This window comes from Oratosquilla oratoria, chromosome 35, assembly GCF_046742065.1.
Source record: "Oratosquilla oratoria isolate Oo_2021 chromosome 35, ASM4674206v1, whole genome shotgun sequence".
Lineage (NCBI taxonomy): Eukaryota > Metazoa > Arthropoda > Malacostraca > Stomatopoda > Squillidae > Oratosquilla > Oratosquilla oratoria.
This window is the reverse complement of record NC_134811.1, coordinates 24,501,400-24,517,559: the sequence shown is the minus strand read 5'-3', so window position 1 is coordinate 24,517,559 and position 16,160 is coordinate 24,501,400. Positions and strand designations below refer to the sequence as shown.

Sequence of the window (16,160 nt, the reverse complement as noted above, 5' to 3'; positions counted from 1 at the left end):
ATCCTCGGACAGGCCTCGGAATCTCGACTGAGGCCACTAGCTTCCATGACCCTAGAGAGTTCCTGATAAAACTAGAGAATATTCATGAGTGATCTTCGGGCTGTTTCCTACTGTGCATTCTTGACAAGGATTCAAAGATGGGGCGGCACGCTGAAAGTACTGCGATTAACCGCTTCTGTAAATACGCTTGATGCATGAAGGTGGCGGCACACCACGTTAGCATGCTACCTGCTTTTGCTACTTCGTTTGAAAAGAAACGTCTTCGGTTACAATATTCTAAACTTCCGTAAAAGCATCTCAACAGTGCGTTTAACATTTGTAGAGATTTAACTTCTCTTAGTTCGTCGTTCAGTTTTTCACTGTAGGACGCAAGAGTAATTTGACATTTGGAAATTTGAAAAACAAAAGATCGTAATCAAAGTCGTTTCTACTCAAATGAAGTAGCAAAAGCAAATAGTATGCTAGCGAGAAATGCTTAGTGTGCCGCCACCTCTACCGGTGCAGAAACCATCGTACCTGTGCGGCCGTTTTGTCGACAGATGTTGATACACAATGCGCCGAGAACAACGTTTCCAGCACAAAGGAGATGACTTCGATGGATGTGCTAGACCAATAGTTCCCAACCGGTGTGCCGCGGCACCCAAGGGTGCCGTGAGACCAATTGAGGTTGCTGCCAAAATTCAAGGCAAAAATAATGTTCGTATTACCGACTCTGTCATCTATTTTTGTTCATTAAAGCAGCATCATTGTGAATATAAGTATTTTCATATTATCCAGGGACAAATTTTTTGTTACACTGGATGTTGAATCAACAAAATACTGACAAACTAGAATTCAGATTTTGTAATAAGGGTGCCGGGAACTTCTGAAAGAATAGCAAGGGTGCCTCAAGCCAGAAAAGGTTGGGAACCACTAGACCCACCCGGAAGATGTCCCGCCTCATTGGGATCTAATTTTCATATGCTTTCGGAACATTAATCATACCTTTAACCGGGACTCTTCTTCATTCCAGGCAGATCTCCTTGGTGGCGGTGTTCTCTACAGTGCTCGCGTGCGCCGTCATCGTCGTTCAGGTGATCCTCGAAGCTCCAAATCAACAGCAGATCTATCACCCGAACCCCTCGGTCTCGTCCTTCTTCTTAGGCTTCGGGGCCATTCTCTTTTCCTTCGGAGGCGCTGCCGTCTTCCCCACCATCCAGAACGACATGCAGGACCGGTCCAAGTTCGGGAAGAGCGTCTTAGTGGCCTTTGGAGGTAAAAGACTTCGGGAGTTCCCGCCGGAGGTGTGGTCGATCTCAAGATATGTATAAATATATATGTATATATATATATATACATATACATATATGTAGATATATATATATGTGTGTGTGTGTGTGTGTGTGTGTGTGTGTATGTGTGCAGAAAAAATCACCTGGACGCATGAAATAACAGAAAATAGACCGAGCGTTTTCGTCTATCTTGAAAATGTCTAAATAGACGAAAGCGCTCGGTCTATCTTCTGTTATTTTACTTGTGGCTTTTATGCATGCACACACACACACAATATATATATATATATATATATATATATATATATATATATATGTATGTATATATACATTGTGTGTGTGTGTATCTTTTTTTCTGTTCCTCCTAGCCAGAATCGCTAACAACTCTCCCCCGCCCCCTTTCTCCCCAGTGATCTTGTCCCTGTACCTGCCCGTGTCGATCGCCGGCTATGGGGTCTTCGGCACTAATGTGAACGACAACATCCTGATGAACGTGGAGGGCATCGCCGTCAATGTAGCCCGGGGAATGGAAGTCGTCAATCTCCTCGGCACCTTCCTCATCAGCTTCAACCCTGTGGCGCAGAGCCTGGAGGAGGCCTTCAACCTTCCACAGCGTAAGTTTCTTATGCACCACAATGTAATGTCCAGGGATGCAACTAAACCGGTGGGGTCCCGTCTCTGTGTTCTTCATCGGGCCATCTTGGTTTTTAATTTGTGTGTGTTTGTGTGTAAATATATACTGTATATATATATATATATATATATATATATATATACATACATACATACATACATACACCAAGGCTTTTTCCCCCTTCCAAGGGAGGTAGCCAAAAAGGGAAAGGCATAAAAACACTCCCACCCATTTCATCCCTAAATACACTCCACACCCCTCCCACCCTCCCTCTCATCTGAGCACCTCCTGGATGACGGGTCATCCCTGCACCCTGCCCACCGCCCTGGGTCAGAAGCAGTGTCGCAAGACACAGCACATCCACAGCAAGGCCGCTTCATTTAATCGGCGACCCCCCCTCTCCGTCCCCGCTTGCATATAAGGAGAGGACGGGGAGAAATCCCTTCGGGCTGCGTCAAAATTTACTCACACATACTACCCCACCCCCCACCCCCCGCCCATTCCTCCTCATGCAATCACAACATCATCCATATACAACCATTCTCCACTCACCTCTGTCTTCCGTCCTCTCCCTTCCTTCCTCAACAGACATTCCCCTCTTCCCCAAAGCCCCCTTCACCCCATCCATCCACCTCATCCTAGGACGTCCCCTCATGTTCACTCCCTCCACATCTGCCTTCCATACCTCTTTTACTAGTCTTTCTTCACTCATTCTTTCCATGTGTCCAAACCATCCTAATATTCTTTCATCAACCCTATCTCCCAGCTCCTTTTTCACCCCTGTTCTCCTCCTCACTTCCTCATTTCTCACTCTATCCAGCCTAGTAACCCCCACCATACTTCTCAGACACCTCATCTCAAACACATTCAAACTCCTTCTCTCTTCTTCTCTTATGTTCCACGTTTCTGCCCCATACAGTGCTGTTGGCACAATCACTCCTTCATACAGTCTCCTCTTCGCATCCATTCCCAAATGTCTATTCCTCATTACACTCTTTAATCCACCAAGGCATTTACTCGCTTCTCTCAATCTACATTCTACCTCCACCTTCACTCCACCTTTTCCTGCTACACTTGCACCCAAGTATCTAAAACTATCCACTTCCTCCAGTCGCTCTCCCTTAATGTTCACTTCCAGTCTACTGCCACTTTCACCCCTTGTACATCTCATCACCTTACTTTTACCCACATTTATCTTTAGCTTTCTTCTATCACATACTCTCCCAAACTCTGCCACCAGCTTCCTCAATCCCTCCTCTGACCCTGCCACAAGCGCAGTGTCGTCCGCAAACAACAGCTGGCTCACCTCCCACTTTTCTCCATTTTCTTTAACCATCTCCAATCCCTGACCCACTACCCTAGTATTCACCTCTCGCACCACCCCATCCATGTATAAGTTGAACAGCCAGGGCGACATAACGCATCCTTGACGAAATCCCACCTTTACTTCAAACCACTCACTCTCTCCATTTTTAATCCTGACACAAGCTCTACTACTCTCATAAAAACTCTTGACAGCTCCCAAAAGCTTTCCTCCTATCCCATAAATATGTGTATATATATATATATATATATATATATATATATATATATATATATATATATATATATATATATATATATATACTGTAATGTAATTCAAATCATGAAACCCGGCTGTGAGTAACCTTCGAATCGGGGACCGCGAGGCACGAGACCCCACACCTTACCATTCGTACACACTGAACGTATAGAATTATATTAAACCTCGGGCTTATACTAGCTTCCAGAAGTCTGACCGGCTGAGATACTACAGCCGACAAGTCCTTTATTTACCAAGAACACTGACGTCACTAATGTGCAAAGCAGCCCCGAAGCTTTTATTCGCTTCGCTGTATTAACAATTATGGAATAAATCATTCGTGGATAGAACTATATGACTCATAATCCCCTCCTCCCATGGACAGAACGATATCACGCCTGCCATAAACCCCGCCTCCTATTAACAGAGCGATATAACGTCACTCATAAGCCCCGCCCCCATAGACAGAGCGATATGACAATACTCATATGCTCCGCCCCCCCCCCACAGACAGAATCAAAGACTATATAGGACAGAATGATATGACGTCACTCATAAGCCCTGCCTTCTGTGGACGGAAAAATATGACGTCACTCATAACTCCCACCTCCCATGATAAGCACCGCCTCCCATGGATGGAACGATATGACATTACTCATAAGCCCTACTTTACACGTGGGAAATTTTTATTTGTATACATAGGGTAGACTTCTACCATGATGCATATTTAGCGCGTTGTGCGCCTCGGCATGCTCAGGTAAGAATGCCGTTGCACGTTTTCCGATATTCCCTTCTAAAGCCTCAGCCGTTGCATGACTTCGCCAGCGCCTTTCCAATACTCGAGGGACCCATTCCCGTTCTCTCTTCCTCCTCCTCAGACTTCTGCTGGCAGCGCTGTGTCCTTCGGACTGTGATGGTGGGCCTCGAGCTCCTGATGGCCCTCGCCGTTCCCTCCTTCGGAGTTATCATCAACTTCTTCGGTGGTTCCACCGTCACTTCGTGCACGTTCCTCTTCCCGCCCTTCTGCTACATTAAGATCTGTAACCTGAAGGACGAGAAGGGTGAGCCTTTTAGGTAAGTCGTATTCAGAGCCCTCCTTCTACTGTAGGAGAAAGCTGCACAAAATTTTTCCTCTACGAAAGGAGTTTTTCTTCGTCTTCTCCTGCTTCTTTCTTCTTCTTCTTTCTTCTTCTTCTTTCTTCTTCTTCTTCTTCTTCTTCTTCTTCTTTCTTCTTCTTTCTTCTTCTTCTTTCTTCTTCTTTCTTCTTCTTCTTTCTTCTTCTTCTTTCTGCTTCTTCTTCTTCTTCTTCTTCTTTCTTTCTTTTCTTTTTTCCTTTGGCTTTTCTTTTTTATCTGTCTTATAATTTGTCAGAAAATTATCTCTTCTTTAAGTGATGATATATAGACTGTGTTGCCGCTCTTTAGAATTATATCCAAGTCAATTTACACCAATATCTTTGTCAGTATAATTTTTATTGTTGTTGAGTACCAGTAACGTCAGTAAGTATATAATCAGTAATACTAGCAACTTGTAACAATATCTTTATCATTCTCGTTCTTATTACTCAAACCACCATTGCTCATGAACCATCACATTAACTGTGTTGTTATTATAATTGGTATCACTATTGTTTTAAGTAAAACCGCAGACATCCAAACCTGGCCTATAATATTTCATAGCTGCAAATACGTCTTTAGTTGTTCTTGTTGTTTAATCAATACTGTTCAAAATCGCATTCATAGTTAGTGTACTTAGAAATACATGAATTACCCAACAACGGAAGATGTAGTTTCCACATTTCCATGGGTCAATTTTTAGTGTTCGCATCAGTAGAGTATATATCACATATAGTCGGGTAGGTTACAGTTGTGCAACATTGGTATGGACATAAGTACAGGTTGCCAAACGCCATCAGACAGTGTTGATACTCAAAGAGTTTTCTTCGAACAAGTTGAACAACAGTCAACTTACATACTGATTGCAAATGCACGATCATCCAACTTTCATTAACTCTATAAACGTGAGAGTTATCAGAAATCTACCAGGAAAAATGTGGGTCAGATTAACCGATACAATCTATTGCTCTTGGATAAGAATCTTGGCGATAATGAATTGCTGGTAATGATGAAAATACCTCCATCTTGGCTGCAGTGGAAATCACCGGGGGTCTATCTCCATTTTTTTTTCTTCCGTACTGGTTGGTACTTTTTCTTTTCACGAGGCTGCCGCTAGGCGATTTCATTCATCTCTGTGGCACTTACTCGCTTGCGAAGTCATGGCGCAAGGCTGTAAACGAATACACAGTTGTTTTGTTGTTGCTTTGGATGCAAACGTCGTATAAAAAAGAGAGAAAGAGAGGGAGGCCAGACCAGAACCAAATGCCCGAAGAGAGAAAATGTCCACACTCCCCGTCAGATATTGCTCAGGATAAGGACAGGTGCCGTGGAAGAACGATCCAGACTTCTGCAATGGAATTAAAAAGAGCATGAGCATACTGATTAACACTTATAAAATATATTTTTGCAACTACAGGAACGAAATACTTTAGGAGTTTGGAGCAGTTACTTTCAGGAGAAGAGTAACCACAAAAATAGAGAACGAAGAGAAATACAGCTCAAAAAAATGTGACAAAGATAAATCAAATGGAAATGTTAAAAAGCTATTTCACTAAAATGTTAAAAACAGTGAATACGAAGAAAAACAGTATCAATCTGGATGTCTTTGAGTCCAAGCCTAAGAAAAGTGAGTTATTCCATACTCGAGATGTGTGCACCATACAGGAGTGAGTCAAATCCCTACATAGGAGCATCATCTTCAGGATTTATTTAGAAGAAATAGGAACGTTTTGAAGGCGCTGTGAAACGACCTGATTCAGTAGAAGCTTTCTCAACAATAGTAGAGATGTATAGAATTGGCATTCGCCGACAAATCTATCAAAATAAACGTCATGTGAAGACGACGACGTTTTGCTTATTACAGCTATATGATGTATAAGCGAAACATCTTAATAATAATAATAATAAAGGCTCCGTCATATACTTGATAAATGCACAAGGTTCACAAAGCACACGTGAATACACAACTTATGCCAAACACTACAGTGAAAGGAAATTGAAATCTTGAATCCGAGCGCTTTCGTGATATAATCACATCTTCAAGGATTACAAGAGAATAAATATGTACAAAGTAAGTTGTGGTATATATACACATCAATTTCCCACGTGTCAAACTTGATTTGTATATATATACCACAACTTTGTACATATCTATTCTCTTGCAGTCCTTGAAAATGTGATTATAGCACGAAATCGCTCGGATTCAAAATTTTAATTTCCTTTCACTGTGGTGTTTAGCATAATACTTGATAAATTTGTAACTAAAGAAACGTCGCACTAATAAAGGCTCCGTCCTCACACGGCGTTTATTTTGATAGAGTAGTAGAGATGCGAGTCTTCCAGTTTAGTTTGGTAAAGAAGAATAAACCGGAAATGGAGAAATTGTTCGACAGGAAAAGCTGTGCTAATGATAAAAAAGCTGTCTCCCACGCAGTGAAATTGAGTATGGCAAGAAATGTATTGGATATGCCTGTGGTTTTACTCTGATTATGATAAGTTATGACCATCACAAACCGAGATCAGCCCGGGATCTTAGGGACACCCAAATGTATGTGTTTGTGTATGTGTGTGTGTGTGTGTGTATGCATGTGTGTATGTTTGTGTGCATTTTTATTTATTATATGAGAAGATATGAAAATTCGATGATGAATTCGTATAATTAATTATATATTTCACAAAATATATGAAGGTCTGAAATTAATTTCGCTCAAGATGAGAAAACCTCATTTCTCGTTATAGAATAGAATTCTTCGTAAATTGAATAAGAGAAAATGAGAGAATCGTATTTCTTTAGGTAAAAATTCGAAAATAAAAATGAAGAAAAAAATTAGTAGTATTCATCCTGATGGTAATACAAAGCCCAGGCCACAACCTCCATTATAGTTCAAAAAATATGAAAAAGTAAAGAAAATCTGAGCCATCCACAGAAGCCAACGTTCCCCGGGTACCATGCGTGGGGTGCAAGTGTGCCAATGGAGAGTTGCAACTTTAATAGTATCTTAGCTACTTCTTTTTCCCATGAAAACAAGTTCATGTTGGAGTAGATAAGATTAGGTTGGGATGAAACCCACTCTCTCAAATACCCTCCCTTTGGAGTCTTCAACTCCCCGGTCGAGACTTGAGTCTACCTCTCCTCGGCCCCTGAGAGCAAGATAGTTCACAATGGGTCAGCAAATTACGGTCCGCGAGGTCAGTTCATCTATCCGGCCGCCGCACTGTACATGTAAAAAAAGAATTTAAGATTATTGTTCTGTAAAAGATTTTTCGTAGAATAATTAACATGCGAATGTGTAATGAAGAAAATTATAACGCGGCCCGCATTTGTCATTCTCTCAGTTATCTGACCCACTGTGAAAAAAAAAAAAAAAATAGTGACCCTTGGACGAAAAGGACAGAAGCACCAGTGAACAGCAGTCCATAACTTCAGATTCTTTGATCACCAGGCGAACCGCATTGACCTTCCCACTCTGGTAGAATCAAGTAACTCGTGACTGCCACAGGACCCCAGTCTTGAAGGGGCACCCGGCGTAGACCGGGTACCAACCGGGTGGTTACCCAACAACAGGTGTTACACAAGAAGATACGAATAAAGGAGAATACAAGAGACCATAATGCATACACTAGGCAGCTCCATGTCTATTACCACCTGTCATCCCCATCCATAAAGTTGTCTAACTTTTTCTTAAAACAACCGATAGTTTCTGCGCTCACTACATAGTTACTAAGTATATTCCATTAGTTGACCACTCTACTGATAAACCCTCAGTATTCCCAGTGGTTGTCGAAACCGGTTCTTAGTGGTATCCGAAAAAGCATCCTTGAAAATACTGAATTAATATTTTGTATAAGAATTATACTTTATTAATTCATTTACTGGAAATGAAAAGTTAAAAATCGGGAGCAGTAGGCTATCATATACAGTATATATATATATATATATATATATATATATATATATATATATATATATATATATATATATATATATATATACATACATACATACATATACCAAAGGCTTTTTCCCCCTACATGGCGGGTAGCCAAAAAGAAAAAGGCATAGAAACCACTCCCACCCATTCCATTTCCTATATATTCCACTCCCCTCCACCCTCCTCCCTCTCTCTCATCTTGGCACCTCCTGGATGACGGGTCATCCCTGCATCCTGCCCACTGCCCTGGGTCAGAAGCAGTGTCGCAAGACACAGCACATCCACAGCAAGGCCGCTTCATAAATTCGGCGACCCCCCCCCTCTCCGTCCCCTCATGCAGAAAAGGAGAAGACGGGGAGAAATCCCTTCGGGCTGCGTCAATTTTTTTTTTCTCATACATACTTCCTCACCCCCATCCCCCACCCACTCCCCCTCATGCATCACATCATCATCTATACACAACCCCTCTACATTCATCCCTATCTTCTCTCCTCTTCCGTCCTTCCTCCACAGACATTCCTCTCTTTTTTAATGCCCCTTTCACCCTATCCATCCATCTCATCCTTGGACGCCCCCTCATATTCACTCCTTCCACCTCTGCCTTCCACACTTCTTTTACTAATCTTTCTTCACTCATTCTTTCCATGTGTCCAAACCATCCTAATACCCTTTCATCAACCTTATCTCCCAGTTCCCTTTCCACCCCTGTTCTCCTCCTCACCTCCTCATTTCTCACTCTATCTAGTCTAGTAACCCCTATCATACTTCTCAGACATTTCATCTCAAACACATTCAAACTCCTTCTCTCTTCCTCTCTCATGTTCCATGTTTCTGCCCCGTACAATGCTGTTGGCACAATCACTCCTTCATATAACCTCCTCTTAGCATCCATTCCCAGATGTCTGTTTCTCATTACACTTTTCAATCCACCAAGGCATTTACTCGCTTCTCTCAATCTACATTCTACCTCCACCCCCACTCCTCCCTTTCCTGCCACATTCGCACTCATGTATCTAAAACTGTCCACTTCCTCCAGTCTTTCACCCTTAATGCTCACCTCCAGCCTGCTGTCACTCTCTCCCCTTGTACATCTCATCACCTTACTTTTACCCACATATATATTTATGATATATATATATATATATATATACTGTATATATATATATATATATAATGTATATATATACATATATATATTATATATACATATATTATATATATATATATATTATATACCATATATATTGTATATATACATATAATATATATATATATATATATATATATATATGTATGTACGTATGTATGTATGTATATTGAAGATGGGGTATCAGTTTCACTTGGAGTTGAACTTAATTCACACCTGCGCGACTTAAGGGAGTTCGATTGAGTAGAAACGACTGAGGTTACAATCTTTTATTTTTCGAATCTCCAAATGTCAAATCACCTTTGCGTCATAGAATGAGAAGCTGAATAACGAACTAAGAGAAGTTAAGCTTACACGAATATTAGATACATTGCTGGATTGTCCCTAGGGAAGTCTAGAACACTGTAAGCGAAGTCGTCTTCCAGCTTTTCAGATTCACATTTGACGAGAATCGGGATAGTGTGACCGGGGCTTCAAGGATATCGGGGTTGGAAAACTCTAAGAACCACTGCCCTACAGATCCACTGAAGTAGCCCAAATTCGAGTTTCCTTTGATCATGCATAATTTTGGTTTGCATGTGGACCTCCGTGCCAAGTTTGATCGAGATCTATTGAGAAATGTCGGTTTTGTTTTAGAATAAACAGACAAACATCATCCAGTAAAGATGGCCGTAGCCAGTATTTTCAAACCAAATGGGGCCCGTTACATCACGATTAAGGTGACGGCACACTACGCATTTCTCGCCAGCATGCTACTTTCCTTTTCTACTCCGTTTGTGTAGAAACGACTTTGGATACGATCCTTTGTTTTTCAGATTACTATATGTCATATAGTGAGAAGCTGATCTATACGAATGTTAGACACATTGTTTAGATTTGTTGAGATGTTCTTATGGAAGACTAGATCATTGTAACCGAAGTCGGTTCTACTCAAACGAAGTAGCAAACCAAGCAGCATGTTAGCCTAGCTAGCCTAGTGTGCCTCTACCTTAATTGTACTTACATGGTGTCACGGAATGCGGCAGGTGGAACAACAAGTTCTGGGAAGGTAACGACAACAACAATAACCCTGCCGGTAATGGTGTTCTAAGTCTTTAGGAACTCCCTCAGAACGACTTCGACTTTGCGTCCTCGTAACTCTCCCACTCTCGAGAAGAACCTATCACCGGACTTTGGTCTAGACCTCGTCAGTCAAGTCTGACTTGTCTTCGAGGAGGAGAACGAGAAGGATAAGAGGCTGCAGGGGAGGGCGCCGGAAGCTGGTTCGCACCGCGTTCCCCTCGCGTTCTTCTCCTCCCCCTCTTCCTCCTCTTGCTGCTGCTGCTCCTCCTCTTCCTCCTCCTTCTGCTCCTCCTCCTCCTCCTCCCCCTCCCCTTCCTCCTCCATCAGGCATCATCACATCCTTCCCCCGAAGCAGATCAAGAAACCTCACGTTCTACATTAAGCCCAGGTGCTTTAACCTGCGAGGACAAAGAACTACCTAGGTTGACTAATTACTGCGCGCGAGAAAGCGGTGCGTTCCCCCAACTCCTGAAAGAAAAGAAAAAAAAAAGACGAAAAATTATACGATAAAATAGCGTTAGGCCGCTACCAGGAAAAAAGGCTGGGGGGAGGGGAAGGGGGGGGGACTGCTGGCTCTGCCCCTACTTCAATCCACGGGCAAAGCCTAACGTAGAAAGAAGCCAGAGGACAAACAGCATATATTAAAAGATAGCTTTTCTGTCTCTCTTTCTCTCTCTCTCTCTCTCTCTCTCTCTCTCTCTTTCTTTCTCTCTACCTATCTATCTCTCTTTCTTTCTCTCGTTCTGTCTCTCCCTCCCTCTCTCTCCTCTCTCTTTCTCTCTCCCTCCCAACCCCCCTCTCTCTCTCTCAGCCTATTTCGTTGGCGTTGTTCAAGTGGTGAAGGCTCGGGCAAGAAGTTAGCCTCTCTCAGAGCTAAGTGAAAAAAGGAACTCAGGGCGAAGAGTACCTTTTTCTGTAATGTCTTTTTAAAGGGGAACACCAGACACCAACTCGACATCGAGATTTTCGAACTAAATGTCATCTTGTGTGAAACTTTATGTCTATCATTTTCACGTGGTCCTCCGTGAGAAGGACATTGCTTTCTGAATGTAAATGTTATGTTGACACAGCCCGGCATTTTTCTTAAGGTTTTATGTTGCGTTGTTCGTAGGATGTTTTTTGTTTTCTTAATTGTTCGGTGTTTATATAATGTAGTTCTGGTGAGTTGTTTATATCCATTATAGAAAACTGATGATATTTTTCTGGGGCCCTCCTATAGATCTCCACAGTGAGAAACGTTGGACTCTTGTCTGTGGGGGGATCTTGTCCATGTCGCCGGCTGGAAGGAGGGAGTAGCGAGGATCAGTCGCCGGTTGTCATGTTTTCATATGTAGATCAAGTGCCAGCCCCTCGAGGTTGCACCTTCTGGTGGACTTGAGGGTGTTGATGAGGTAAAAAAAAATGCTGGCAGGGGGGTTGATCCTCTCCGACGCCCATCGTTAGTCCTTAGTAATAAAGAGAATTACTTGTATATTTTGTAACTAATTATCTCAAGAATTCCGTTGAAGACCTTCGTGGTTTTCGGAAATTTTCTCAAAATTTCAGCTCGTGACCTAAATGAATTTTGGAAAATTACGTTACCATTGAGGATCTAGGCGCTCGACTGTGGAGACCTGAGCTCGATCCCCAACATCTACCGGTCTCTGGCTATCCAAGTACATAGTGTAAAGGTGGTATGGGAAATCTCCGTGTGGTCTCCGGTCTCCTGGCACGGAATATCTCCATTTTTTTTTTTTTTTTTTTTTTTTAGTGGGGGGTGGGGTGGAAGCGCCTCGTGACCTTGCAAGACTCTTCTTCGGTCCCAAAACCTCGACGTCACTCTCTTCAGTCTTACTAATTCCGAGGTCAGACAACTTTGGCGTCGGAGTCTTCGGTTTCGAGTCTTACAGAAGTTTGTTAAACAATTTTTTTTTTTTTTTCCTTTTTTTTTAACGGGAAGGCGTTGTGTTTCAGAACATCTTTTTCTTGGAAAAGATGCAACGTTTCAGCCTCTATGAATCTCTAATGGAAGCAGATAAAAACGACAAATCGCCGTAATAATATTAAACATGTAAAATTATGAAAATTAGAATTGTAACTAATATATATATATATATATATATTTATATATATATATATATATATATATATATATATATATATTTTTTTTTTTTTTTTTTTTTTTTTTTTCCCTCCTCTCTAGTTAACCACCCAACCTGACAGGTTATTGGAGCGGTCACTACCGTCTTTGTGGCGCTGCCAGTCTGTTTTCCGTTTTCTAAATGTTAACCTTCCGTTGCAGTGATTCTCAGGATTTAATCCTGTGAATCACCATCGAAATCTAATAGTATGTTACTTGGTCAATATTCTTCCACACAGAGGTAAAATAGATAAAAACATATTCATAGTTTTTGGCATAAAATTGCCCACAAGCAAACACACGAACAGACTCGAAAACACTCCCTCCTTAATTGAAAAAAAAACCAACGAGGTATGTCGTTTGAAATGCGTACGCAGATTCGTATAACAGCCACCAGGTAGCAGCGTAATTCCACTTGATTCTTGCCATACATTTTTCTTGTGCACTTTTACTTCCTTTCAATGCCCAGCTCAAGAAATTCTGACGTGCCTCAGTATTACCTTAATGGTTATAACAAATCAAGATAAATCCTGATCAGAGAACGGGACGACATGACGTCATCGAATGTAACGAATAAAAGAGTTTCCAGCACGCAATATGTGCGTCACTCCTCTCGAAAACAAAAATATTGCGCTGCCATGATTGTAATGGCTTGTGGTAATATCTTTATTTTTTGTCAACTTTCCTTTCTTGAAAATAAGAAATTGATAGTACATGCGTCTCATTAGAGTTGTTGCGTTAACTACAGATACGAGGGTGCGTCAGTGTGCAATTGTCAGTGGTGCAGCAGACACAGAATTCGAAGGTAATGACTGCAAGTAAATGTATCTACATCGGACCTAAAATCAAACAAGTCTTAATTGTGTACAAACTTTCTACTCATAATTGCATATTATTTAATGTCTCCAGACATGTGACATTTCGAGTATTATGATATGAATTAAACAAATACTCGATATATTTAAGATTCCCCAGCTGTTCCCGAATACACTCAGAAATTTCGAATTGCAGGGGGGGGGGTTAGACGTGTCCCTTTGGCTAATTATCTTAAACATTATACCTTATTTAGTATTAATTTGCTGGCCGTGCGGGTTAGGACGCCGTTACTTGAGGCGAAGGTCGAGGGGATGGCGGGTCGAACCCTGCCACCGGCGAAGTTGGACCAAGGGCATGGTTCATTAAATTCCACGCTACAAAGTCCTCTATGATGGGCACCGTTCTAGCCTTCCGATAGGGGGAGGGGGGGTTGTGAAGTTAAACCATATCATCATCATTATTAATTTGATATACAAACAGAATTTCCAATCGTGTGTGTATGTACAGTATATACACCACGATATCTAGTACCGCAATCTAATTTAATCTAATTTCTTTAAATCATCGAGCGGGGTAGAAGGGGAGTGGTTATCGGAATGATTATTCGCGGTTTTTCAAAATCAAGAGGGTTATGATTCATGTATTTCGGTTATACGGAAAATTCAGTCTTACGGAATAGCTAAAGTCCCATTGGTTCCGTTAACATATATAACATATACATATATACACATATACATAATAAACATATATATCGCACGTCGCCGAGCCTCCGGGAGAAGGCGAAGTCGTTGACGGTTAAGGTGAAGGCGGCTGGAGAGGGACAGACAAGGAAGGCCAAGCCAAGCAAGCCAAGGGACGGAAGTCTTGCCTGAGCACATTTGCGGCTCCTTGATCCTTCCCAAGATTGAGGCGATTTCCTCTGTTGTTTTGGGCTTTGCCGTCGTAAGCTTGAGGCGGAGAGTGGGAGAGGGAGGAGCAGAGAGCCTGTAAATTGCCTAGACGTTTGCCTGTTCTAGAATTATGTAGACAGAAAATGTGTAGGGAGCGGGTGTAAATGAATACCTTAAATACAAACACGTATTTATAATCTTTGCTTTAGCTGAGGAATCTTACTGAAGGGGGTCTCGATCGACAGAGACCTTGTTCAGGAGGTCACTATCAGCTCCTCCCTTGCATCATAAAACCTTCTTCCCACTGCCGGAACAAAACCCAGAAAGTGCGCTGGTCGAGTGAGGTCCGTTCATTAAGGGCAGCACCGAGAAATCAAGAGTGGGCAACCCTTTCAAGCACGTGTGCCAAAAATCCGCCAATCTTCGATACAAAATATTTCTAAACGTGCCCACCAAATATATGTGTGTGTATATATATATATATATATATATATATATATATATATATATATATATATATATATATATATATATATATATATATGTATATATATATACATATGCAATTTATCAAATCATGTCCTGTTAGGTTGAAATACAAAGCCCAACGAAGAAGTTGAAGGTTTATTTCATAATTTCCCTTAGATAAGTCCGGGTTTCGCCGCTTGCCGGAGAAAAGGCATTGATGTGTCACATCTGGCACGCGCGCTGGAAAAGGTTGCCCACCCCTGTCCAAGACTTTTCCGTGAAGATCGACATACCATCCTCAGCGCTGAACCCCCACGACGAAGTTTCGAAGTAGGAGACTCGATGTCTTAACGGTGACGTAGGTCGTAGTTTGGAGAGGGCCTTGTTGCTTTTCTCTCCGGGTCCTTGAGGAGAGTGCGAAGCTCAATGACGGCGGAGCCATTCGACTTGATATCGGGAGAGCAGGTCACAGGTACACGCACCTCATTTTTTTCTCCGTTTGCCTTTTTCCTGGAATATCACCGGAAACGAACAAATTGATCGCTTAGGACGCTGGTCCCAACCATTTGTCATTGTTGCGGTTTGAGGAGCAGAGATAGAGAGAAAAGGAATGTAGCCCTTCACACGTTCAATGTGTTTGGTAGCAAGTATTCCATGGTTTACAAGAAGAAGAAACGTTTTACAACCACGTGTGGACATTGATCAAATTGTGGTCTATCGCTCCCTAATGAGACGACCTGTCTGACTTCTTCCTCTTCTCCGTTATGTCCTTTAAACGTTCCAGTCCTCCTGACGCAGACGCACTCTAAGTCTGTATAAGTCACGTATACATGGAAAACAATGTGTGTGTGCTTGCGAAAAGTACACAAGAATATACAGTATATTCTGGCTTCTGTTTACGTATATATATATATATATATATATATATATATATATATATATATATATATATATATATATATATATATATATATATATATATATATATATATATATATATATGGGTGCGTATGGGTGTTGTGATCTCATAGTTTTACCCACGGGACTGGAACACTAGGCTGCGCGGTGCTAGACCAGCACGAGCCTAGTGCGCTACCAACCGCACCACGGAGGGATGTACAAAAGAGACCCCTCGAGGCGTCCG

At 41.7% G+C, this 16,160-nt stretch overlaps 1 protein-coding gene across 2 annotated transcripts in view; it reads left to right on the top strand.

Annotated features, from left to right (window-relative positions):
- The window catches only part of LOC143018586 (uncharacterized), an 87,897-nt gene that overhangs the window by 67,777 nt on the left and 3,960 nt on the right, over positions 1–16,160 (top strand). For both annotated transcript variants that reach the window (XM_076174079.1, XM_076174080.1), the window contains 3 exons: positions 1,013–1,254; positions 1,682–1,885; positions 4,345–4,540. In XM_076174079.1, coding sequence (XP_076030194.1) covers positions 1,013–1,254; positions 1,682–1,885; positions 4,345–4,540 — 642 coding nt within the window. The remainder of the gene's footprint in view (positions 1–1,012; positions 1,255–1,681; positions 1,886–4,344; positions 4,541–16,160) is intronic.